At 46.0% G+C, this 24321-nt stretch overlaps 1 protein-coding gene across 6 annotated transcripts in view; it reads right to left on the bottom strand.

The window, feature by feature from the left end:
- The window catches only part of LOC142588484 (calpain-B-like), a 154980-nt gene that overhangs the window by 104118 nt on the left and 26541 nt on the right, over positions 1–24321 (bottom strand). For 2 of the 6 annotated variants that reach the window (XM_075700274.1, XM_075700275.1), the window contains exon 1: positions 17985–19204. The exons of 2 other annotated variants lie outside the window; for them this stretch is intronic. In XM_075700274.1, the coding sequence (XP_075556389.1) occupies positions 17985–18059 (75 nt within the window). In that variant the 5' untranslated portion in view covers positions 18060–19204. Of the gene's footprint in view, positions 1–17984; positions 19205–24321 lie in introns of those variants that run through there. 2 more of the 6 variants (XM_075700279.1, XM_075700280.1) reach the window with 1 other exon arrangement.

Genomic DNA, 24321 nt, shown 5'->3' with positions numbered 1-24321 from the left:
AAGTTCATATATCCCTTTTTACGACTGAGTGAGTGCTCTTAGTATGCTACTAGTATATCCAGTTTTCATGACCTTTTTTTTTCAGGTGCTGCGATATGTTTCGCTACCATGGCATATGCTATAATCACGCCAGCCTTCGTAATCAATTACATATTTTATTGGCTTTCTTTATTTCTGTGCACTTCATTTCTGCCCTGTTACTGTAGCTTTAACTAGCTCTAACTCTAATAATTGTTTTGTGCAAGAGGCACCGTCACAGTCTTCAACTATGACGTTCTCTATACGAAATTTCTTCTGCATACAAATGCCTGCAATGTTACTAAAACGTAATAAAATTCTGATTTTGATTTGTAAGTGCACAATGGTCATACAACCGAGACGACGTCGTGCCTTGTAGAAAGGCCTAATTGCTGAGATTCATTCATTCATTCACAAAACTTTATTATATTAGAGTCCAGAAGCCCGGTCTTTTCAGACCGAGGCGGGCCGCGTCCACGTCGGCACCCTCAGGCCGAGCCTTATGGCGCCATCGTGGACCCTCTGGACAGCCCGTAGTTGATCTTGATATGAAGAGCTTGATATCATCTTGTGCCAGTAAAGCCATTTTTCTTCGGGGTCGGCGAGAGTCGCGGGACAGCCCGCCAGCATGTGCCTGACGTCAATGATGCCATCGCACACGTTACATTGTTTCCTAATTTCTCTTTCGGGATGAATTTTATTTATAAAATACGGAGCGGGGTACGTCCCGGTTTGCAGTAAACGTAGTGTGACTGCCTGAGCCCTGTTCAACTTTACGTGTGGCAGTGGAAATTGCCTACGCCCCAAGCAGGAGCGTAGCCAGGGGCGGGGGGGGGGGGGCTTATGGGGCTTCAGCCCCCCCCCCCCCCGAAATTTTTTTGTGTTGTCCATGCACCGCCGACCAAAGCAACCCCCAGCGCAGGAAATCCTTCTGGATTTTGTCTAGAACGTCTTTTTCATGCTCGAAAAGCCATTTCACCGCGAAAATTGCGAACTCGAGCCGGATTTCGCGGCAACGCCCATGCACCGGGAGTCACATAACGCAAGCAGCCCCATCCGAGCACAAAGTTGCAAGGACGTTTTGATGGCGAACGGGCTCGCCGCGGCATCTCGCAGAGGCCGCGAAATCTACACTCTATCATGGAATCTACGGAGCGCATGGATGTCAATTCCGAAACTTTATGGGTATAATGTTTTCAAAAAGTTTTGACGTGAAAGGTGCATTGCCATTTCCAAACGTCTGCTTTAGATTTTCAATTACGGAACTTTGTAAGTTTAATGTTCCCATAAATATGACGCCAAACGTGCATTAACTTTTACAAAGTCGTACATCGAGCCATACAACGAGACAAGCCAAATCAACATACTATCAGACAAGTTGATAAAGCCCGCAGCGAGGCCCGATGAGACGAAGCGTTGTAGTGGTTCATTTGTGCCGTCATGTCACATAAAAAAATATCAACATTTTTTTTCACGTGCGCCAAAGCATCCAGTGAAGACACTAAAGCCAGCCAAGGTAACTATGTTCTTATTTATTTTTTCTACTTTGACTTTTAATCGCGAGGACACATTGAGTCTCTTCAATTTTTTTGTTCTCGCTCCCCTACCCGGGGGCTGCCAGGGTCAGCCAGAGCGCATGCGTTTTTCTCGTGTTGCACCGACCACCGCGCGGCGCACTTCGGTGCGCGTTCGGTTTTCTCTGGCCGAGTGCATTTTCGCCTGGCACAGTTTTGGACGCTTTCTAGCTAGCAGACGAGAAAAAGAAACAACGGTCGCTCGCCGCCATCACTGTGGGGACTCGACGGATTGTACGGCGTTTGCTTGAGCGCAGCCTCTCCAGAAAGTCTTGTCTCGCCGGCGTAGGATACCGATCAGTATGCGCATGGTTCTTGGTGGACCAAGCGTCTCGTGTTTTCTTTGATATTCCTTTAATAGCCACATTAGTTGCCCAAAGTAGGCATTCGATTGTGACCAACATACTTTCCTTTGCGTTTTTTTTTTTCATTGCGGTTCCCCCGCCTCACAAAAGGAAAAAAAAATGTTGCGGCGCAGCGAATTGTCTCATGGTGAAACTTCTATTTTGTTACTTTTTTGCGGAAAGTAATGGGCCATGGGACGCTTCAGCTGCCGGATACTCTTAAAGTATTATTGCGATAGCAATTCTATAGAGACTCTGGGCCTATTCCTGCCGTCGCCCTCATGTTCCGCATAAAGTCCAAGGGCGATAACATCGTGACCGCGCGCCGCATGCTGTATGTGCGAGTGAAAGCGTGTGGGGGCTGGGGGGGGAATGAGTGAGCCGACGATGGTGGCTCAGCCTTGTGTGCGCAAAGGAGAAAAGCGGGGAGGAACGCGCCGCCTTCCGTCGCGCGCGATACATCGGGGGGAGTGGATGGAATTGGGGCGGGAACTAGGATTCTGTGAATCTGTGATTGCGCAACATGTTTATTTGCCTTGTTTGACCCATCATATACCATGACTTTTTCTTAGATACGTAGATTTATTGGAGACTTTTGGAGATTATTGGAGTGCAGTGAACTTTGTTTCCAGTGGCAATTTTTTGCCCTTTATCAAGCTGTATCTTCGCATTTGTATATTCCATTGTATCTTCGCATTTCTAATGTACGAGGGGGAGTCAAATGAAAGTGAGCCTACCCACCCCGCGCAATTATGGTTCTGTTCATTATCTGCAAGGCCTGCGCGTAGCACGCAGGCATCTCTCATTTACAAAAGTGGCACGCAGGTGTGAGGATAAATGTTCTTTAATTCGCTCATACACTGGGTTGAACATAGTTGCGCGATGTAATGGACGCTCCAGAAGTTGAGCAGCGTGGTGCCGTGAGGTTTTTGACAGCTGAAGGTGTTTCCCAAAAAGAAATCAGTTACCGTATGGCTGTCGTGTACATTGAACATTGCATTTCATCGGCCACTGTGAAGCGTTAGAACAAACGGTTCAAAGAAGGACGTGAAAGCTGCAAAGACGATCCAAGACCGGGCCAAAGCCACCGTGCAATCACCTCTAACAAAATTGCAAAGGTTGATGAGCTGATGACACAAGAACGGAGGATAAGCATCGATGAATCGGCAGAGCGTGTGATCATCAGTAACGGTTCGCTTCACCATCACCGTTCACGCCATAATTCATGAACATCTCGGTTATCGGCTCTTGTGTGCGCAATGGATGCTCAAGATTTTGAACCACCGCCAGAATACGGAGACGTTCGGCGCTGCCTTTACTCATTTGATCCGGTATCACAATAAGGGTGACGATTTCTTGTCTGCAATTGTGATCGGGGACCAACCATGGTGCTACTACTACGAGCTTGAAACACGACGGCAAAGCTTACAATGGAAACATTCGAATTCACCACCCCCCAAAGAAAGCAAAGGCCATCATCTCCGCAAGAAAGGTGTTGTTGACTTTTACTTGTCGATCGTCAGGGGCCATTACTGATAGAATTTGCTAAATCTTAAGAGGCTATGAATTGTTTCCGATATTGTGAAACGCCGGATCGGCTGCGTGTCGCAATAAAGAACAAACTACGTGGAAAATTGACGAATGGGATCATCTTGTTCCACGAAAGTGCCCATCCCCACGTCGCTGATGTGGTTAATATAAAACTGGCGAAGTTCAAGTGGGAAACGCTGCAATATCCGCCATACAGCTCAAATCTGTCGCCTTGCGACTTCCATTTTTTGGGGCAACCGAATAAAGAACTCAAGGGAACCAGATTCGTCACGGACGATGACGTGAAAGTCAGTTGCAGACGTTTTGAAGCGGCAACCCAAGGAGCTTTATGAGACGGGAATTTCGCAACTCTATAGCCAATGGGACAAATGTCTAAATGCTCATGGAGGCTACTTTTAGATAAAGTGCCCTATTTGTCGTATATTCACATTGGCTCACTTTCATTTGACTCGCCCTCGTATATTCTGCAGAAGTGTTTTTTATACGTGCTCTCTGCTGCGACTATAATTTCGGTGCAATTACTCACGATACACGACCGTTGACAGCTGCTCCTGCGTAATACATTGGAACAAGTGACAGCGTCGTTGAGATTTTTTACTAGCCGTTGCATATGTACAAGAATGTAAACAAGTATCTTGAATCACAGTTTTATTAACATATTTGTCCTCAACTTGTTCATTTCATGGCCTTTACATTTTTCATATTAGCAGCATGCACTGCTTTGCTGCTTTCGAGCTGATGTAGTTCTAAAGCTCGTGTGATATTTTCTTTACTTATTAAATAGACCAAAAACATGGAAACATCGACATCAGTTATGTTGGACACAATTTTTGGCACATACGAGTGTAATATTTTATGAAAAAATACACATTTTACTTGTATTGACAGTGCGTAGCATTCAAGAATTCGCTTACAGTATCTTTGGTAATGGCAATGCAGTTACTTTTCATGTATTTGATCCCTAGGCAAATTGTTTAAGAGGAAGCTTTAGCTTGGGCCCAACTCCGACGTGGCCTATTCAGATACATGTAAAACGCAGAAACGCTTTTCTGAGATAACTGCTGAATCGCTTTTAATGAAATTTGTTGCATTTGAAAGAGAAAGTTACATTATAGTGTCTGTTGGAAGCGGAATTTAGATTTAGGGTCGGAACTTTGTTTAAAATATTTTGAAAAATTCGACACTTCGAAAAAAATCGAAGGACGAAGTTTAAAAATTAATAGCTCTGCATCAAGAACAGATATCGCGGTTCTGTAAACGGCATCCATTACCCATTCAAAATAGACAAATTCGATATGTCTATTTGTATCTTACATGAATTGGTTATGTTATGTACAAGGATTCTGCAAGAGCCGTATTTCCATAATACTTAATTTTTTGAGATTCATGTGTAACATATCAATTTTGTCCGCTGTAGATGTACTATTATGTGCAAATCACAGAATTGTGATATCAATTTTCATTGCTGATTTACAGAGTTGTAAACTTAATTGTTTCGTTTTCTGGAAATTTTCAATTTTTGCCACTTTTGAAAAAAAATAATGACGACCTAAATCGAAAATTCAAAACAAACAGTCAGCAGAACTTTAGTCTCTCTTTTAAATGCAACAAACCTCATCAAATTTGGTGCTGTGGTTGCCGAGAAAAATGAATTCTCCTTCTACATCTATTTAGATAGGAGCATCCGACCTGGCAACGTTTAACGTTAGAACGCTATCTAGTGAGGCGAGTCTAGCAGTATTATTGGAGGAATTAGAGGGTAGTAAATGGGATATAATAAGGCTCAGTGAGGTTAGGAGGACAAAAGAAGCATATACAGTGCTAAAAAGCGGGCATGTACTGTGTTACCGGGGCTTAGCGGAGAGGCGAGAACTAGGAGTCGGATTCCTGATTAATAAGGAAATAGCTGGTAACATACAGGAATTCTATAGCATTAACGAGAGGGTGGCAGGTCTTGTTGTGAAACTTAATAAGAGGTACAAATTGAAGGTGGTACAAGTCTATGCCCCTACATGCAGTCATGATGACCAGGAAGTCGAAAGCTTTTATGAAGACGTGGAATCGGCGATGGGTAAAGTCAAAACAAAATACACTATACTGATGGGCGACTTCAATGCCAGGGTAGGCAAGAAGCAGGCTGGAGACAAGTCAGTGGGGGAATATGGCATAGGCTCTAGGAATAGCAGAGGAGAATTATTAGTAGAGTTTGCAGAACAGAATAATATGCGGATAATGAACACCTTTTTCCGCAAGCGGGTTAGTCGAAAGTGGACGTGGAGGAGCCCGAATGGTGAGACTAGAAATGAAATCGACTTCATACTCTGCGCGAACCCTGGCATCATACAAGATGTAGACGTACTCGGCAAGGTACGCTGCAGTGACCATAGGATGGTAAGAACTCGAATTAGCCTAGACTTGAGGAGGGAACGGAAGAAACTGGTACACAAGAAGCCAATCAATGAATTAGCGGTAAGAGGGAAACTAGAGGAATTCCAGATCAAGCTACAGAACAGGTATTCGGCTTTAACTCAGGAAGAGGACCTTAGTGTTGAAGCAATGAACGACTATCTCATGGGAACCATTAAGGAGTGCGCAATAGAAGTCGGTGGTAACTCCGTTAGACAAGAAACCAGTAAGCTATCGCAGGAGACGAAAGATCTGATCAAGAAACGCCAATGTATGAAAGCCTCTAACCCTACAGCTAGAATAGAACTGGCAGAACTTTCTAAGTTAATCAACAAGCGTAAGACAGCGGACATCAGGAACTATAATATGGATAGAATTGAACAGGCTCTCAGGAACGGAGGAAGCCTAAAAACAGTGAAGAAGAAACTAGGAATAGGCAAGAATCAGATGTGTGCGTTAAGAGACAAAGCCGGCAATATCGTTACTAATATGGATGAGATAGTTCAAGTGGCTGAGGAGTTCTATAGAGATTTATACAGTACCAGTGGCACCCACGACGATAGTGGAAGAGAGAATAGCCTAGAGGAATTCGAAATCCCACAGGTAACGCCAGAAGGGTGGTAACAACTTTATTGACACTCTGCTCAGTTATGACCTGGCAGGCCCGAGTCCTAGAATGGCCCCTCACGAGGAGCGACCCTTTCGGCCCAGGCAACGAGGGCTTTTTGTACTTTTTCTTCCGGCGTTCTGAGCAGCTCTTCCCACGTCTGTTGTGAGGGAGCTGGCAGGAGCGACCTGGGAGGGGGTAAGCCCTCGCACCCCCAAGTAACGCCAGAATAAGTAAAGAAAGCCTTAGGAGCTATGCAAAGGGGGAAGGCAGCCGGGGAGGATCAGGTAACAGCAGATTTGTTGAAGGATGGTGGTCAGATTGTTCTAGAGAAACTGGCCACCCTGTATACGCAATGCCTCATAACCTCGAGCGTACCGGAATCTTGGAAGAACGCTAACATAATCCTAATCCATAAGAAAGGGGACGCCAAAGACTTGAAAAATTATAGACCGATCAGCTTACTGTCCGTTGCCTACAAAGTATTTACTAAGGTAATCGCAAATAGAATCAGGAACACCTTAGACTTCTGTCAACCAAAGGACCAGGCAGGATTCCGTAAAGGCTACTCAACAATAGACCATATTCACACTATCAATCAAGTGATAGAGAAATGTGCAGAATATAACCAACCCTTATATATAGCTTTCATTGATTACGAGAAAGCGTTTGATTCAGTCGAAACCTCAGCAGTCATGGAGGCATTACGGAATCAGGGTGTAGATGAGCCATATGTAAAGATACTGGAAGATATCTATAGCGGCTCCACAGCCACCGTAGTCCTCCACAAAGAAAGCAACAAAATCCCTATAAAGAAAGGCGTCAGACAGGGAGATACGATATCTCCAATGCTATTCACAGCATGTTTACAGGAGGTATTCAGAGGCCTGGAGTGGGAAGAATTGGGGATAAAAGTTGATGGAGAATACCTTAGCAACTTGCGATTCGCTGATGATATTGCCTTGCTTAGTAACTCAGGAGACCAATTGCAATGCATGCTCACTGACCTGGAGAGGCAAAGCAGAAGGGTGGGTCTGAAAATTAATCTGCAGAAAACTAAAGTAATGTTTAACAGGCTCGGAAGAGAACAGCAGTTTACGATAGGTAGCGAACCACTGGAAGGGGTAAGGGACTACATCTACTTAGGGCAGGTAGTGACCACGGATCCGGATCATGAGACTGAAATAACCAGAAGAATAAGAATGGGCTGGGGTGCGTTTGGGAGGCATTCTCAAATCATGAACAGCAGGTTGCCACTATCCCTCAAAAGGAAAGTGTATAACAGCTGTGTGTTACCAGTACTCACATATGGGGCAGAAACCTGGAGACTTACGAAAAGGGTTCTGCTGAAATTGAGGACGACGCAACGAGCTATGGAAAGAAGAATGATGGGTGTGACGTTAAGGGATAAGAAAAGAGCAGATTGGGTGAGGCAACAAACGCGGGTAAACGACATCTTAGTTGAAATCAAGAAAAAGAAATGGGCATGGGCCGGACATGTAATGAGGAGGGAAGATAACCGATGGTCACTAAGGGTTACGGACTGGATTCCAAGGGAAGGGATGCGTAGCAGGGGGCGGCAGAAAGTTAGGTGGGCGGATGACATTAAGACGTTTGCAGGGACAACATGGCCACAATTAGTACATGACCGGGGTAGTTGGAGAAGTATGGGAGAGGCCTTTGCCCTGCAGTGGGCGTAACTAGGCTGATGATGATGATGATGACGATCCGACCTAATGTTTCCTCTTAGGAGGAGGCCAAGCTGCAATGTGGAAGCTATGCGCCGCTATGTGGAAGCCTAAAACTAATTTTCTCGACCTGCTTGATCGCTGACCCGTCGTGACAGCTTAAGATAATATTGGGTTCCTCCCCGGGGACGTAGCCCCGGGGTGTTCGACTCCTGCCCCTATGTTTTAGGACCAAAAGCTCCGATTTTGCCGCCGAACAGTTTAGTCCCATCTCGCCTACTGCGCTTTCCACGGTGTCTATGCTCTCCTGCAGTCTTTTCTCCGTTTGGCCTACGTTACCGTTGGCGCTCCATATGGTAATGTCATGGCGTATATTGCAAAGTGTATACCTTCTATACTCTCCAGTTTCCTCGCGACTCTGGTGATTGCTAGATTCAATAACATGGGCGAAAGCACGGCCCCTTGCGGGGTGCCCCTGTTTTCCAGGTTCATCACCTTCGACTTTAGTTCTCCTAGCCTGAGGCTCGCTTGCCTACCGCCCAGAAACGCCTTGACTATGCTGGATAGCCTCTCGCCCAACTACAGCTCGGACAAGACCTCGAGGATGGCCTTGTGCTCTATGCGATCAAAAGCTTTCTTGACGTCTAGTCCCAGAATCGCTCTCGCTTCCACCGCGCTAACTTGTATGAGCTGGTATTTGATCAGGAGCATGGCGTCCTGAGTCGATAGCCCGGGGCGGAAACCGATCACGTTATACGGGAGTACGTCGCTTTGCTCGACGTATCTAGTGGGTCTTGAGAATAACGTGTTGCAGAGATTTGTCAATGCAACTAATCGACGGTTAATTCGACGCACTTCCTGGTATCTATATTTATCAGTTTTAACTTTTCCAGCAACTTGAGTCGCTAGGCAGTCCACAGTCCATGGTCTGATGGATAGAACATCGGGATGATGTGCGAGGGAATAGTGTTCGAAACCAACCGTTACACCAACTTGATACTGCAACCTCGCGGCAGAAACCGGCCCAGCAGCAGAGAGCTCCGCAGCTGCTGCACAGCCGCAGGCCCTTTGGATGTGCTGAGACAAAAAAGGAAGCGGCAGACACGGTCCGGTTTGGCACTGCGACTGGAAGCGGCCATTTCCAACGTTTCTCGGGGATCATCCGTGTAACCGGGTAATTAGGGGGCAATTAGAAGCCATGCCAAGTTCTGCCGGCGGCTTCCGTCGCGTGCAAAAAAAGCGCCTGGCCGACGGATGCGCATCTCCGCACGCGGCAGCCGTGCTGCGCCGTCCTTTTTCTTTTTTTCAAGCGAGCCATTTCAGACATTTGAGGCACATTGGTGCCACAAACGAGATAGTGACGGGGCAGGCGTTAACAAAGTTTCAACAGTGCAGCAGAGACGTGGGTTCTTTTCTCTCTCTATCGCGGGGTCATAAAAATACCTTTAAGAGGAAGCCTTATACCTCATTTATAGGAGCACCAATCTATGGCAACGGAAAAATCGTTTCGTTCGGCCTCCACCGCAGCGAGTTCGATTAGTTTTGTTGTATTTAAAATAAAGTTACAATCCACCGCATTTTAGCGAGCAGATCCTTTATTTAGACTATCCATATATTTCCACAAGAATGGCTGAAAATAGCAAAGATGTATAAACTAAAGCACCAACTAAGTCATCAAAAACGATCTCGCAATTTTTAACTGCACTTACTGAGGAAGCTTATAAAATTGACGTATTATACCCTACCTCGACATAAATCATTAATTTGTGAGTAGCACTTTTGCAAAACTCCCGTAAACTGTGTGAAAATTTTACCTAGGCTGAAATTTATATTCATCATCATCATATTTTACGTCCACTACAGGACGAAGGCCTTTCCCTGCGATCTCCAATTACCCCTGTCCTGCGCCGATCGATTCCAACTAGCGCCTGATAATTTCTTAATTTCATCGCGCCACCTAGTCTTCTGCCGTCCTCGACTGCGCTTCCCTTCTACTGGTACCCATTCTGTAACCCTAATGGTCCAACGGTTATCTAACCTACGCATTACATCACCTGCCCAGTGGCATTCCCCCCCCCCCCCCCTTAATGTCAATTAGAATATCTGCTACGCCCGTTTGCTGTCTGATCCAAACCGCTCTCTTTCTGTCTCTAAACGTTATGCCTAGCATTCGTTGTTCCATCGCTCTTTGTGCGGTCGTTAACTTGTTCTCAAGCTTCTTTCTCAGTCTCCAAGTCTTTGCCCCATATGTAAGCACCGGTAAAATGCACTGATTGTACACCTTCCTTTTAAATGATAATGGAAAGCTTCCAGCCGGGAGCTAACAATGTCTGCCGTATGCGATCCAACCCATTTTTATTCTTCTATGAATTTCCTTCTCATGATCAGGGTTCCCTGTGATTAATTGACCAAGGTAGATATACTCCTTCACAGACTCTAGAGGCTGACTGGAGATCTTGAACTCTTGTTCCCTTTCCCGGCTATCCATCATTACCTTTCTCTTCCACATATCAATCGTCAACCCCACTCTGTTAAGGTCCTCAATCATTTGTTGTAACTCGTCTGCAGTGTTGCTGAATAGACCAATGTCATCGGCAAACCGGAGGTTGCTGAGATATTCGCCGTCGATCCTTGCTCTTAAGCCTTCCCAGTTTAATAGCTTGAATACTTCCAAGCACGCAGTGAATGAATAGCATTGGAGAGATTGTCTCTCCTTGTCTGACCCCTTTTTTTATAGGTATCCTCCTACTTTTCTTGTGTAGAATTAAGGTAGCTGCGGAATTTCTGTAGGTATTCTGCAAGATATTTACGTAAGCGGTCTGTACTCCTTGATTACGTAATGCCTCTACTGCTGGTATCTCTACTGAATCAAATGCCTTTTCGTAAATCCATGAAAGCCATATAGAGAGGATGATTGTACCCTGCGGATTTCTCGATTACCTGATTAATGACATGGATGTGATCTATTGTAACGTATCCCTTCCTGAAGCCAGCCTGTCCTCTTGGTTGACTAAAGTCCAGTATTGCCCTTGTTCTATTCGAGATTATTTTGGTGAATATCTTATATAATACTGGGAGTTAGCTAACGGCCCTATAGTTTTTCAATTATTTACCGTCTCCCTTTTTGTGGATTAGTATAATGTTTGCATTCTTCCAGTTTTCTGGGACCCATGCAGTCGATAGACACTTCGTATAGAGAGCCGCCAGTTGTCCAAGCATTATGTCTCCCCCATCTTTGATTAAATTGACAGTTATTCCATCCTCTCTTGCCGCTTTTCCCCGTTTCATGCCTTGCAAGCTCCTTCTGACCTCATCTCTAGTTATAGGAGGAGTTTCTATACACTGTTCATTATTGTTTCGAATAGAATACTCCTGAGTCCTCTGGGTACTGTACAGGTCAGTATGGAATTCTTCCGCTGCTTTTATTATACCTTCGAGATTGCTGATGATATTACCCTGCTTATCTTTCAGTGCATACATCTTGTTTATACTCTTGGTGCATCTTGGTGCATACATCGCTAGTTATAGGAGGAGTTTCTGCATCCTGTTTATTACTGCTTCGAATGGAAGTATCCTGACACCTCTGGGTATACTGTACAGGTCAATATATAATTCTTCCGCAGTATAGAATTCTCATTGGTTTCAGGCTGCGTCCATGTTTTACGGCTTCTTCAGTCTGTCTCACGTTATAATTTCGAATATCCCTTAGTTTCGCCTTGTTGATCAGTTTTGACAGTCTCGGGAATTCTATCTTATCTCTTGAGTTGCACACTTTCATTCTTTGTCGTTTCTTTATTAGGTCCTTTGTTACTTGGGAGAGCTTGCCTACTGGTTTCCTTGGTGCCTTGCCTCCCTCTTCAATTGCTGCCTTTGAAGCCAGCCTAATTACGGTTTCATTCATTGCCCCCCTCTATGTCATCTTCATCTCTCTGTTATAAGGCTGCATATTTGTTTGCAAGTACCAGCCTGAATTCACCTGCTTTTACCCTTACTGCCTCTAGGTTGACCTGTTTCTTCTTGACCAATCTCACTCTTTCTCTGTTCAAATTGAGGTGAATCCTAGCCGCGTGGGCTTATACCACCTTTAACCTATACCTCTTATTAAGTTTTTTCGCTTAATATATAATAATATATATGATATATCGTTTATTATATTTGTCCGCTTCAAATTCTTCGACAGATGCAGTTTAGAGAGCTGCGATTCTTTTAGGTAGAGATGGATTTTTTTTACCGTTTTGCTTCACTATAAGTTTTAACCTTAAGTACCTTTCATATATATGTACGAGAAGAAAGGGAACCGAAGCCCCGATATTTATTAATCATATCATAAAACGTCAGAAAGAAAATAGGGGAAATTACTTGTACTTATTAAATGAATTAAAGAAATTAAGGCAATGTTAGTAGAAACTATGGAGAACTAATTCGAAATTCTGGTTATTACAGTCGAAGAAATTAGATTTCTTTCTCAAGTGGAACAGATTTCATTCAAATCGGTTGAACTTGTTTAATGAGAGTATTTCTATGTTGAATACAAGCACATCCATTTCGACATGGAGATCAGAGGTGGCCCCGAGGTAAGGCTTTTATTTAAATAATTAAATGATGACATTATTGTTTAATGTTTTTCACTAGTTAACTACAAATGGCACAAACTTGGGGCAACAGCCCGGTCATCCGCCTGACCTTCGCCGATCGGAACATGGTTCCTTGTACCAGCCACCCCTAAATTTCGTTCAGGAAAAATACCTCTGTAGTTTCATTTAAATGTGTACTGGCATGTATATTTTTATTTTTTTATCTATCAGATGGCTCTCGGCTTCATAACTACAGCGTCGAACGCGCAAAAAAAAAAAAAAAGTCGCCAATTATATTCTCGAAGGTGACCGTTTTAAAGATATGTCAAACAGAGCGCAGCTTCTTTCCGCAGGGTCTGTTTACAAGTTATTTCTGTGCGTCACGAAAATCGGCGGTTATGGTCACAAACCGCTTCCTTCGTGCCTTGCAAAGGCTTGGCTTGCTCGCTTGCTTGTCGCTGTCCTCTGTGAGAGATTGGGTGCCCCTAATTTTTGTGATGTACACAGATTAGTTGTAAAGAAACCTTACGACAGAAAACTCGGCGCGCTTTTTGAATTGGCCACTTTAAAATATCTTACAATTCATCATTTCTTGTACGTTCGAGGAACTGAGGCGTCATGCTGTGATTACAGAGTCAGCAGCTATCTTAGCTAACAGAGCAAAAGAAAAGAGAAAATCTAAACAGCAATTTGTGCAGCAACATGTGCAGAACGGCACATAACGACAGGTGGTGACTACGATGAAAGAAAAAAAAACAAGAAAATTAAATATAATTTCCCGGTGAATAAATAATGAAAACACCTGTGTGTTTTTGTCTTCGCCATGCGTCTTTCGCTTTTTCTAGCCAATGCTAGGGTGGCTAGAATGGCCACCGTACCCTACTTCTAGCCACCCTACCAATGCATCACGTACTATCTGAACAATAAATGATTCAGTCGTTAGTCATCGCCAGTGCCGTGTCTTTCTCCTTCCTGTCGACCGCTTTTCGAGCGCCTTCCAGAACAACGACGCTTTGTTTTGCAGGTACCGCTTACGTTAGCGCTACACATGCCTCTGCAGCGAGCGCCTGAGTCACCGCTAACCGAGTCAGAACACATAACTGAGCGTGGCCCCCGAGATCTCTCCGGCGTGCTGCGATCTGGGAGGCCACGAACTGAGCATAAAAAAAGAAAAGCATTACTAGAGAGAATTCAGGCGTTTATATGGTTCAGCAGCCCTGACAATGACAAGTAGCACGTGCATTTGCCTAATATTTTTGCTTGTAGCTTTAGGCGCACTTTTCGCGTTTCTTTATTACTTTCTTTTTTTCTAAATATGTAAGCATATATTTTGTAAATGCAACACGTCTAGAAGACTGTGCACACATGCATAATCACTGCGACTTGTTGTAATTATAACGCAATATTGTGTTGAAAATTATCAATATGCAGTCATAAAGACGTTCGAAGCGACAATAAAGACGAATTTTAGGCAAATTCATGTAGTATAACCAGCATCCTCATGCTGGCTGGAGCGTCACGCTAGCAGCTCCCGTAGACATTAGCGCCAGAGTTCTCTCGAGTAATCTTTGTAACTATTTAACTGAGGATGCGTGTAACAATGTTTGATTGTTGAGATTCTTGTAGAAAACTACGTTACTGCGGGCGTGTGCCAAAACGCTCGCGTACCTATTACATTTAAGTGCACATTAAAGAACGCTGTCAAAATTAAACCGGAGCCACCCCTGGGGCATCTCTCTATGGTGCTAGCGAATAGGGATTCAGCGAATGAAACTTCAAAACAAACACCTAGATTTAGCTTACGTTTAAGCTTGCCTTTCATGAAAACACTCGTCCTCCAACGGCACACATATACGTCCCATTACAAGGGATGATTCGCTGAAGCAATGAGCTCGCACAGTAATATATTGTAATTCGCCGGAAAGAAAAAAAAAGAAAGCAATGAAAATAGGTGTGTGTGTGTTCGGGGGGGGGGGGGGATCGTAGCTGTGTCACATGTCCCGCACAGCTGCCCGTGACAACGACGCGCTTCGAAGTGACGGGGTAAACGTCGCGCTCGATAGAAGAATGGCGTGCTTGCGACAGGTACGGGCGCGATGCAGAAACAGGACAGGTGAAATTTGTGCACCGACTCGCCATCGACCGCGCCTGCCGCTGCATGCGGACAGCCGGAAACTAAGCACTGTGCGCTAGGCTTCGTTCAATTGGAGCCAGTATGGGCCGTCAGTCGTGACTTCTAGTAAGGTGTCAGTTATTTATGGTCACAAAAGCAACGACGACGGCAACAATAAAGATAACGCTGGGGGCGGTAATTACGAAACAGACGGTACACTCTATATATGCACGGATATTTTTACGATGTTGCAAATTTTACATTTATAGGTAACCAACACTTGTCACCCTAAAAATGGTAATGTGGCCAAAATATTGCCCGTTTATCCTAAGTAATGCTATTACGAGTCTAAGGTAACGTGAAGCTAAAAGTGTATACATGAGTCAGAGTAAAATTTACAGAAGCCAACATGTTGGGCGGTCAAAATTTGCAGTCATCCCGCAGCGGCGTCCCTCACCTCTTCAACCGTGGAACGTTAGAATCAAGCACTAAAAAAAATTTCTAGAACGTAATGAGGGTGTAACGCGAAAGGGAAACAAATACAGTAAGGAAACGCAACAGTAAAAATACGTGTAAACTACGGTATCTTGCGCGAACACTCCTAACACTAGTTTCTATTACAGGCGCATATTTTCACATTTTTATAAGTTTTTTTTTTTTTGTCGCTAAATAAGGGCGAGAGCCACGCGGTACTTGATGTTCTCGATATTTTTGTTAAGCTCTGAAGGTAGCACTATAGATAAAAATAAATTGCGTCGAAAACTATAATATGCATGCTCAGTCTGACGAAATGATATACAGAATAACGCATCAAGTTTTATTTTGTCTAACTACAATCGTATTATCGGTACCACAACAATGAAAAACACCCTTTCCTGGTAGTCAATGCAAATATGCGGCAAACCATCTCGTTCTACGCTTTTCCACAAGATATATGCCATCGTCAGACGCATTAACGCAGTAAGAAGAAACCGGTGGCGACGCCTCCTTGGAGTTCCCGCACTAGCTATGTGCCGTCATGTAACTTTTGCCTTCACTTTGACTTTTAGTACGTGATCAACTTCTCTCCGCGAAATTATTGACAATAGAGTTTTGAAAGAATACTTTATCAGTATGATTTAGTGCTTCTCTTTATGTCTTTAAACTTTGATGGGGCAACATGCACTTGACTTCAGGGCCATGGCGTCAATGCCATGGTGCCGCAGTTACGTGTCGTCGGCTCTTGCTAGTTTTACGCCACTGTTACACATATATGTGTTACTCCTCTAATGCAGGAGACTCTCAGTGCACAGGTGTTCTTGCATTTTGTGCCTGTCAATATGATATCAACGCGCGGCTGGAAGGCAAACACTTGACCGTGCGCTCGACGACCTGTGGAAATTTAAACCACGAGTGAGCACGGTGAATTTGTATTTCTTTTATTTTTTCTTTGCGCGCTGGAGTAACGCACGAAACTTGGACGCGTCATTTATTTGTTTATTCCCCCCCCCCCCTCTTTTTTGCCAAACTAGGCCGCCAGAGAGACTCGGCAGATCATGGACGTTTCCTAAAGAAAGAAAGTGAGACGAATACGCCGCAGAAATTGTAAGTCTGCTTTTTCTCCGTATCAGCACGGCGATTGTTGTTGAGACATCAAAGATTACGCCGTGCTGTGAGCCAACAAACAAGTGCCTTGGTCACTGCAGCGTGATCAGAGCACAAGCAGAGGAACGACGCCGACAGACACAAGATAAAGCTTCTTAGTTTTATCCCGTACATATATTTTTCAGTCAGCTCCAAACAGAGAAGAAAGCGTTCTCTCTCGAGTTCTTTCGTCAGTAGTAGCAATCCTGCTATACGTAAGCAACAAGAACTGGCATAACTACTTTTTAGCGTTGACGCGCACTGTGTACGCAATGACCGCACGAACCGGACTTTCAGGCTTTCTCGACTTCCTCACATACACGCATGTCTGAAATATGTAAACCTGAGGAAGGAAAAAAAAAACGTTCTAAGAGACAGACACACGCCCGGTTTCATCCTTTGTGGATATCGGAACGCACGTAAATACATTTAAAAAAAAAAACATTATCGAGAGCTGCAAGAAGCAGAGTTTCCTACGCGCCTTCGTGAAACGCTGCTGGACGGTGCAGACCGAACACACGCACGCATGTACGCGCTCCCAGTGTCACTGCACGTGGTTTCTTTCAGCAAATACAATACCCGGTGTCTTTTGTTCCCTCTTGCTTTTAGATTCCGATATAAAAATGATGAACACTACGCTGTATGTGCAACGCGGTCAAATTGCGAACTCGCAATACACAGTTCTACCGGCCGCTAGAGTTACTGTATACCGGCAGCCTTCGATCAACACCACCTAGTGTTGCTTTATTTAAGTGCGTCAAGCGGGCAGTACAGGAAATGAAAGAGAAACTGGAGGGTGTGAGCTCTGATACGAACACTTACGACGCGTATGCCCGGATCCTCTTGAAACAAAGTTGCGTTTGTTTTGTTTTTTTGCCAAGCACCCATCAGTTACGCCCACAGCTATACCGCATCGCCCGCCCTCTTTTCTTTTTTTTTTTTTTTTGCCAGTGTCATTTGATGCAACAATGCAGTAATTCCGCGCTGCGCTACACGGGGGCGGGGCGGGGAGGGAGCGTGTCGACCAGCGCTTTAACGTACAGTATTACTGCAACGTGGCATGGTGTGCTCTAAACAACCGCCAATCGAGATTAACGTAGAACACTGTTTAGAAACCTTCGATATACTATACAGCAGACCCTCTTCAGAAAGGCTGTATCGACCACGCCTCTCAAGGTATTGCGAAATTTCGCTACAGTGAGGCATTACAATTTGCCAAATATATTCACACGTAGTTCGACCGACTGACCCGATGCTTACACGTCTCCGGATTTGGCTATGAATGAAGCAGTAACGTGAAGGGTTCTGATTCAATTTTGACTATTCGGTATCTCTCAAGGTGCAGATTAAATCTCTCTAGTGTAACTCTCGTGGCATGGTGTCGAACTTGCGACCTCGCGCTCGGCGCAGCTAGTGCACAGCCGCTGAATAACCGTCAGGTCGGCCGGTTACATGTCATGCGTGACGATGTCAGAAATACGCTCACTTTGTAGATGGGCGCCTTGGTGTTCCACGTGTTCCAAGAAAGGCGACGTTCTTCCAGCTTCACTCCCAGACCCATGGCGGTACGACGGTTTTTCTAAAGCTGCCAAAACGACTACGACGACGATGAGCTGAGTAAAGCAGCCCGACGGATCTCCCACGCCCCTTCTCAGATAACAGCACTGCCGCCCGTCTCCCTCAGGTTGGGTCGCGCCCGTCGAACGAAGATGCACCGGCGCAGCGGGTAATCAAACAAGGCGCCAGCGTTCCCACCGCACGACGGCTTGCCGGCACACGCCCGTCAGACTCACGCTCTTCTCTGTCTTGCAGGACGATGGCTGTCACGCACCAGTAAGCACACAGCACTGTTTAGAGGCGCAGGCGGGCGTATACGGTTCGCCTCTGAAGAGCCACACGTCAGGCGACTACGCAACGCAAGAGAGTTTGAGCAGACAACGGCACACAAATCTGAACGATTGCAGTTCAGCGCGTCACACCGACGAAACACGACGAAAAAACGAATCTTCCGAAGCAAACAGCCGCCCGGTCCACTGCGGGCCTCACCACCACACAACTATAACGCCGCCGACCTTGGAAGAACCAGGAAGCCGCAAAGCCGAAGCCGCCGGCGCTGCCGAATGGGGCCCCTCCGTCCTCCGAGGCAGAAGGGGCGGGTGTGGCTTTTAAAAATATCCCGCGCGGGGTCCAACACGACGCACGTGACGAGCCAGCCGGTACGGCGGTGAGTCCGGGCAGTGAAGGCAAACCGTTCCGTGCACGCGCCCACAATCACACAGGCGCGAGGTTTTCACCGTTACAAGCACACGCCGCAAAGCAAGCAATGCCGGTGCACGGCGCAGTGCGAACGGCAGGTGGCGGCGAGTCGTGTCGTCGCTGCTTCCGACGTCCGGTCGGCAAGCTCCAACAGCGAGGGCGCGCTCATCGAGTTTGTGTCACGGCCAGGTGAGTATGGAACGTATGCGGACGGAGTTGCCGCGCAGCGATGCGATGCGGCGTGCCCGCCGAAGCTGCAACAAGTGGTTGCGGTCGCGACGAAGCCTGCCGGCGCCGCTGCTTGTTGGTCGGTCGCCCGCGCAAATTGCGTCGACGGTCGTGATGCGACGTTCAACTTCAGCTCGACGACGCCAACGCCGCAAAACACGCCGCCGAGCGAAGCCAACGTTGTGTAAACGCACGCCGCAGCCAGAGCGAAAGAACGGCGACGCTGGCGACGCCACATGGCATCGGCCGGCAGCGAGCACGCAAACGTGCTGCCCTACTACCCCCCACCCTCCTCTCCAGCGATGTCTTCCCACGCAACGGCACTTCGCCTCCTCCTCGTCTTCATCTCGCCTCCTTCGGGCTCTCCGAGGGATCACGTGAGCAGACATCCACCGCTTGACCGATATCAGCGGGTAAGAGCGACGCACTCCATGCACAAGACTCGCGCCGGCGCGACCGAACGATTTATTCGTATGCTCGGCCGCTTTTATGAGAGAAAGGGAGCCGCGTCGTCTCGGGACGTTTCCTAGAGAAGACGAGGTGCTCAAGGCGTTCCACGAAACAGCATTCATATTCAGGCCTTCTTCCTGGGAGGAAGAAATCAGCTACGGTGCTTATAGGCCACAGCTTGGCCTTGCATCGAGGGCGCTATTGGAGTCGAATATCGACGCAAGCACCTGTGCGTCCATAAGCTGTTAGCCTGAGAGACGCTCAGTGATGCCAATATTTTTCGTATCGACATTCTGATAGCTACGTAGGTGCTAATGAGCGTGTACAGCGCTGTGTCACTAACAAAAACATCAACGATAATGGCAATAATGTTCCATCTAGGAGCAAAGTGCCTGTACACAAAACACTGGGCAAGTGTATTAATTATCAGACGTTACTCGGTTACGTTACGTTAAAAAGTAGTTTTCCATTGTAAAGTATTCACACTTTTCACGCATTCCACAAGTACGGATTTCCCAAACCAGGAATGACGCGCGGAACGTACGTATTACACTCTCGAAGATGACGCGCCGAAAATAAATTGAGAATCAATGAAAAAAAAAAAAGCCAGACAAACTTGCCTTTGACAGGGATCAAAAAAGCAACCATATAATCCACCGTACTCCACCATCACTGCCCACATTTTGGTAAAAGCACAGCAAACAGTCCTATTCGACATTACAAACTAAATGCAGGAAGAGCGCAGGCGTCGATTCTGCATCATCGCGGTCATCCTCGGAACAGACAGATCAATATCGCCACACGAGGAAAGGCCGCTGAACCTCTGCTGTGCTCTCCCCTTTTACCCCGCTCAATGGTGAAATGGCTGCGTGACATCGTATTGCCATTGTGGTGAAATGACCGCGTGACATCGTATTGCCATTGTCGCAGCGTTCAAGGGCATCGGTTGCTACGACGACAGGGAGAGAGATGTCCCGCGTTGATGGCCGTGAGATTTGGACGCAGAACAATGTAAACTGTATACGTGTAGATAAAGAAATCAGTTTTATCAAGCACACATGAATTATTGCCCGGTTTGTATTATAAAATATTGACAATATTTCATTGTGTAATTATTAGGACTCATTCGTAAATGCACAAAGCACCACTCTGGCTTTCTTCCAATGTAGGATGCCTCCATGACTGTGACACACTATTTCAATCGAGTCTGCAGCGCCATGGAATAAAATTGTGTAACTAGACCACATCTTTCGACAGATCATCACAATGCGTGACTGAAGGGGATATGCAGCTGTCAAACAAAGCTGTGTGACTGACTATATATACGATACCCGACACGGTGGTTCAGTGGCTATGGCGCTCTGCTGCTCAGCATGAGGTCGCAGGCTCGATCCCCGCGGCCGTGGTTTATATTTCGGTGGCACGGCAAAGGTCCCATGGGGTCGAAATTGACTCCCTGCCTTCCACTACGACGTCGCTCACGGCCCCAGTGTTGGCTTTCGCCTTTAAAGCATAACGAACCAATCAACTTTATTTTGAGAGAAAAATACAACGAGGCCTCCTGCGTTCGCTTATGTCTGCCACCCGATCTTCGGAGCAACAAACACTTTTGCTCGCCAAGAAGCGCGCGCATCGGACGCTCGAAAGACACCACGTGCGCACTCGTGCCACACCCACTATTCTCGATTAGGCGGCCGGAAATGAAACAGCGAAGCACGGCTCAACGGCGCAAACAACGCTCTCCAACCATAAATCAGGTGCGAAGAAAAAGAAATAACCCCGCACTATGTGCGACAACCGTGTCAAATTCTATACAGTCTCATAGCGCTATCATTTCACGGCTGCTGAAACACCTAAGGCCGTAAGTATCGCACATCACCCGTAAAGCGAGTCACCATATAACGGCGATGCGAAAGGCTATAGGAAAGTTGGCCGACCGGCGCTCCCTGGGAGCGGCACGACAGGACAAAAACAACAACAAAAAAAGACACCCAACGAGCTGAGAAGAAAAAAAAAAAAAGAGGACAACCTTGAAGGGACCCGCTCGTACTAAGCCGAGAGTCGACTTTGCACGCCGTCGGCGCAGCAATATCCTCTCCCGTTTACGCAACGCACGACTTTCCCAACCACCGCTCCCAGAGTAAGAACAAAAGAAAAAGAAATACGGGAGAGGGAGAGAAAAGAGGGGGGGTTGCATCGTTGATCGACACACTTGTCGATTTTGCAACAAGTTTGCCAATTCATTGCGCGACAACGTCGCTGTGAGTTTGTGTACACGTAAGTCTATTTTACACAAGAACATCTATGCTTCATTTGGAAGTCATGACGGAGACATTGTGTAAGTTGGGCGGTAGTCCTCGCTGGGAGGAGCCCTTAGTCCAGGACCGCTGCTCTTAAGCCTGCCGGATGATCGAGCGCTGGGCTTCGAGGTCTTACCTTAGACGGCACAATTAGTGCCGTCTAAGGTAATGTAATCACACAAGCCATGTGATTGGGCCGTATAAAGTGTGCGCTTGTTAAACTTGCATGTATGAACCAAATAGCCTAACAACATGTTCTATTAAGTTCATGACTCTCTATAGACAATGTGTGGAGTCATGACTTCGCCGTTTTTAATCGACTGCTGCTTATAAGGCATGTGTAGGTAATGCAATAACAAAAAAAAAGGACTGTCTTAACTAAACACATTTTCTTTTAAAGTCAGCTAAACTACCTATATAAAACTCTAGAAAACGTCTAGTTTACAAAAAGAAAAAGGCTGATTTATCCATCCAGCCAACGTAATGCTTTGGGACTTCCTCCTGTATGTTTTGTTTTCTGTGCTGGATTTATGAATAAGCAAATTAATAAAATTTGTATTCTTATGCCTTTCCTTGTCTTGTACGGACAACAGGTTCCACATAGCGCTTCTCGTACAGCGTTAATGCTACGTCATACCCGTTGTTTGAAAACTAACATTGTACACGCTCCACCCAAACAAATGTGAAGGTGAACACTTATTTTTTTTTAACAGCTATTCCTTCAAATGTGTCAGTCACAACTTTATCAGTGATATACGTATGCCACATAGTTCTCGTTCTGAAAAATTCCCATGGAACTTATCTATTGCAAAAGAAGTTTATCACAGGTACAATGAAATTACCGGCTTTAAACAGAAATCTGATGTTCCTGAACACAGTGGCGCGCCGCCAAATATTATGAGTTGTGACCACGATGCTCTGGAACCACGTGTCGCTTCAGAACGTAATATAGCGGGTTCGTTAAGATCACGTGAGTCATTAAAACCACGCGAGAAAAGTATTTTACGCAGAATTCCAGCTTTCGCGCTTCTGATACCGCAAAACCGAAGGTGATGGGACTCCCTCGAGAATAAAAGAGAAGATGATCTCAGCTCGAAAGGCATCGGCTGGCTGGCTTCGACACGTACGCCACAGTCAGAACACGGCATGAAAGTTGTGAAACAGCAATCGCGTCATACCGATTGCCCAGGACCGTGGACAGCTCTCGTATGCCGCACCCTCTGGCTCGAAACACGGTTATGCCCTCCCTTTACCGTACCTTTACCGTACGTAAAAAAAAAAAAAAAAAAAAAAAAAAAATGAAGAGAAAAAAATTTCCGCATGAACCGCCTTCGTCAACCGCACTGGCCTAAACTTAATTATACACACAGGCACCAACGAGGTCCAAGCGTATGAAGGTCGCGAGTACAGTCGGTCGAAAAAGATCACGCATCACGAGATCTGAGAAAACCGTGAATTTCCGAGCAGTTTGTGATCGTGCCCAATAAAACCGTACAACTCCATATGGTTCGCATATACCATGCATAGTACAGGTTGGAAATACGATTACCAGGCTACCGAGCCCAGGCTACGGAAACAGTTGTATTTGCCGTTTTCTCGGATCCCGCGGTCCGTAAACTTCTGCGGCTAACTGCATGTGTACTTTACCAAAAAAAAAAAAAAAAGCCAGTCGTACATTGCTACCAACGGCTCAGCGGAATTTACTTTTTTGTGATAGGCTGTACTAGCTTGCGCTGCCAAAGCTCTGGCACTAGAAAGAAGGGGGGAAAAAAGAAAAAAAAAAGCTACTACTCTGTTTGCCCGCTTCGAAAGTGCAACGGGACGCCGCTATAAGACGATTTGGAAATATCGGCGGGCGCAAGTGAACAACGTGAGCACACGTGAACGGTTTGATTGATTCGTGGAATTTAATCTCCCAAAGCAACGCGGAATATGAGCGACGCCGTATTGTGGGGTGCTCCGGATAAACTTGGACTACTTGGGTCACATGCACGTGACTCAAATCACGCGAGATCGTGCGTCGCCTGTTTATTACAATCTCAGGTCCTCTCCTGAGGTCTACTTTTGTCGGAACTATGTTCATCATTGTATGCTAAATGATCTCATATGTAGCATCAAATCCCAGTAAACATAAATTCCGTCCCGCAGAAAGAAGCGCGAAAGAAAGAAGAGGGGCGCTCGTCCGAGTAACAGCTGTTGCCGCCACCAGCTGCAGAACGTCCCGCACGCAAAGTATCTATTCCAAAGTACAATGACAATGCATACGATATTTTCGTCGTCTGCACGACGACGTTTCTGTGGGTTTCCAGACGGTATCAGGCTGGTAGCGACGCACATGGATGACAGAACTCCGATAGACGATGAGAAACCGTCGCTCCTGATCAGTCCGCATTTGTCTTCACCGCGGCGCGAGCGTCGTAAACCAGCTGAGCCTTGATCGTTTCGCGGAAGCGGCGGGACGCCTATAAATGCCAGCCTGGAAGCGTTCCGAAGGTCAGGAGAGGAAAGAACATTAGCCGCGTGAAACTCAGCGACTGACATGACAACTTGGCCCAAATGCAAATACACGGTGTCTACCAAATAAATTTT

Source organism: Dermacentor variabilis, chromosome 7 (genome assembly GCF_050947875.1).
Source record: "Dermacentor variabilis isolate Ectoservices chromosome 7, ASM5094787v1, whole genome shotgun sequence".
Lineage (NCBI taxonomy): Eukaryota > Metazoa > Arthropoda > Arachnida > Ixodida > Ixodidae > Dermacentor > Dermacentor variabilis.
This window is presented reverse-complemented; position numbering and strand designations above follow the sequence as displayed.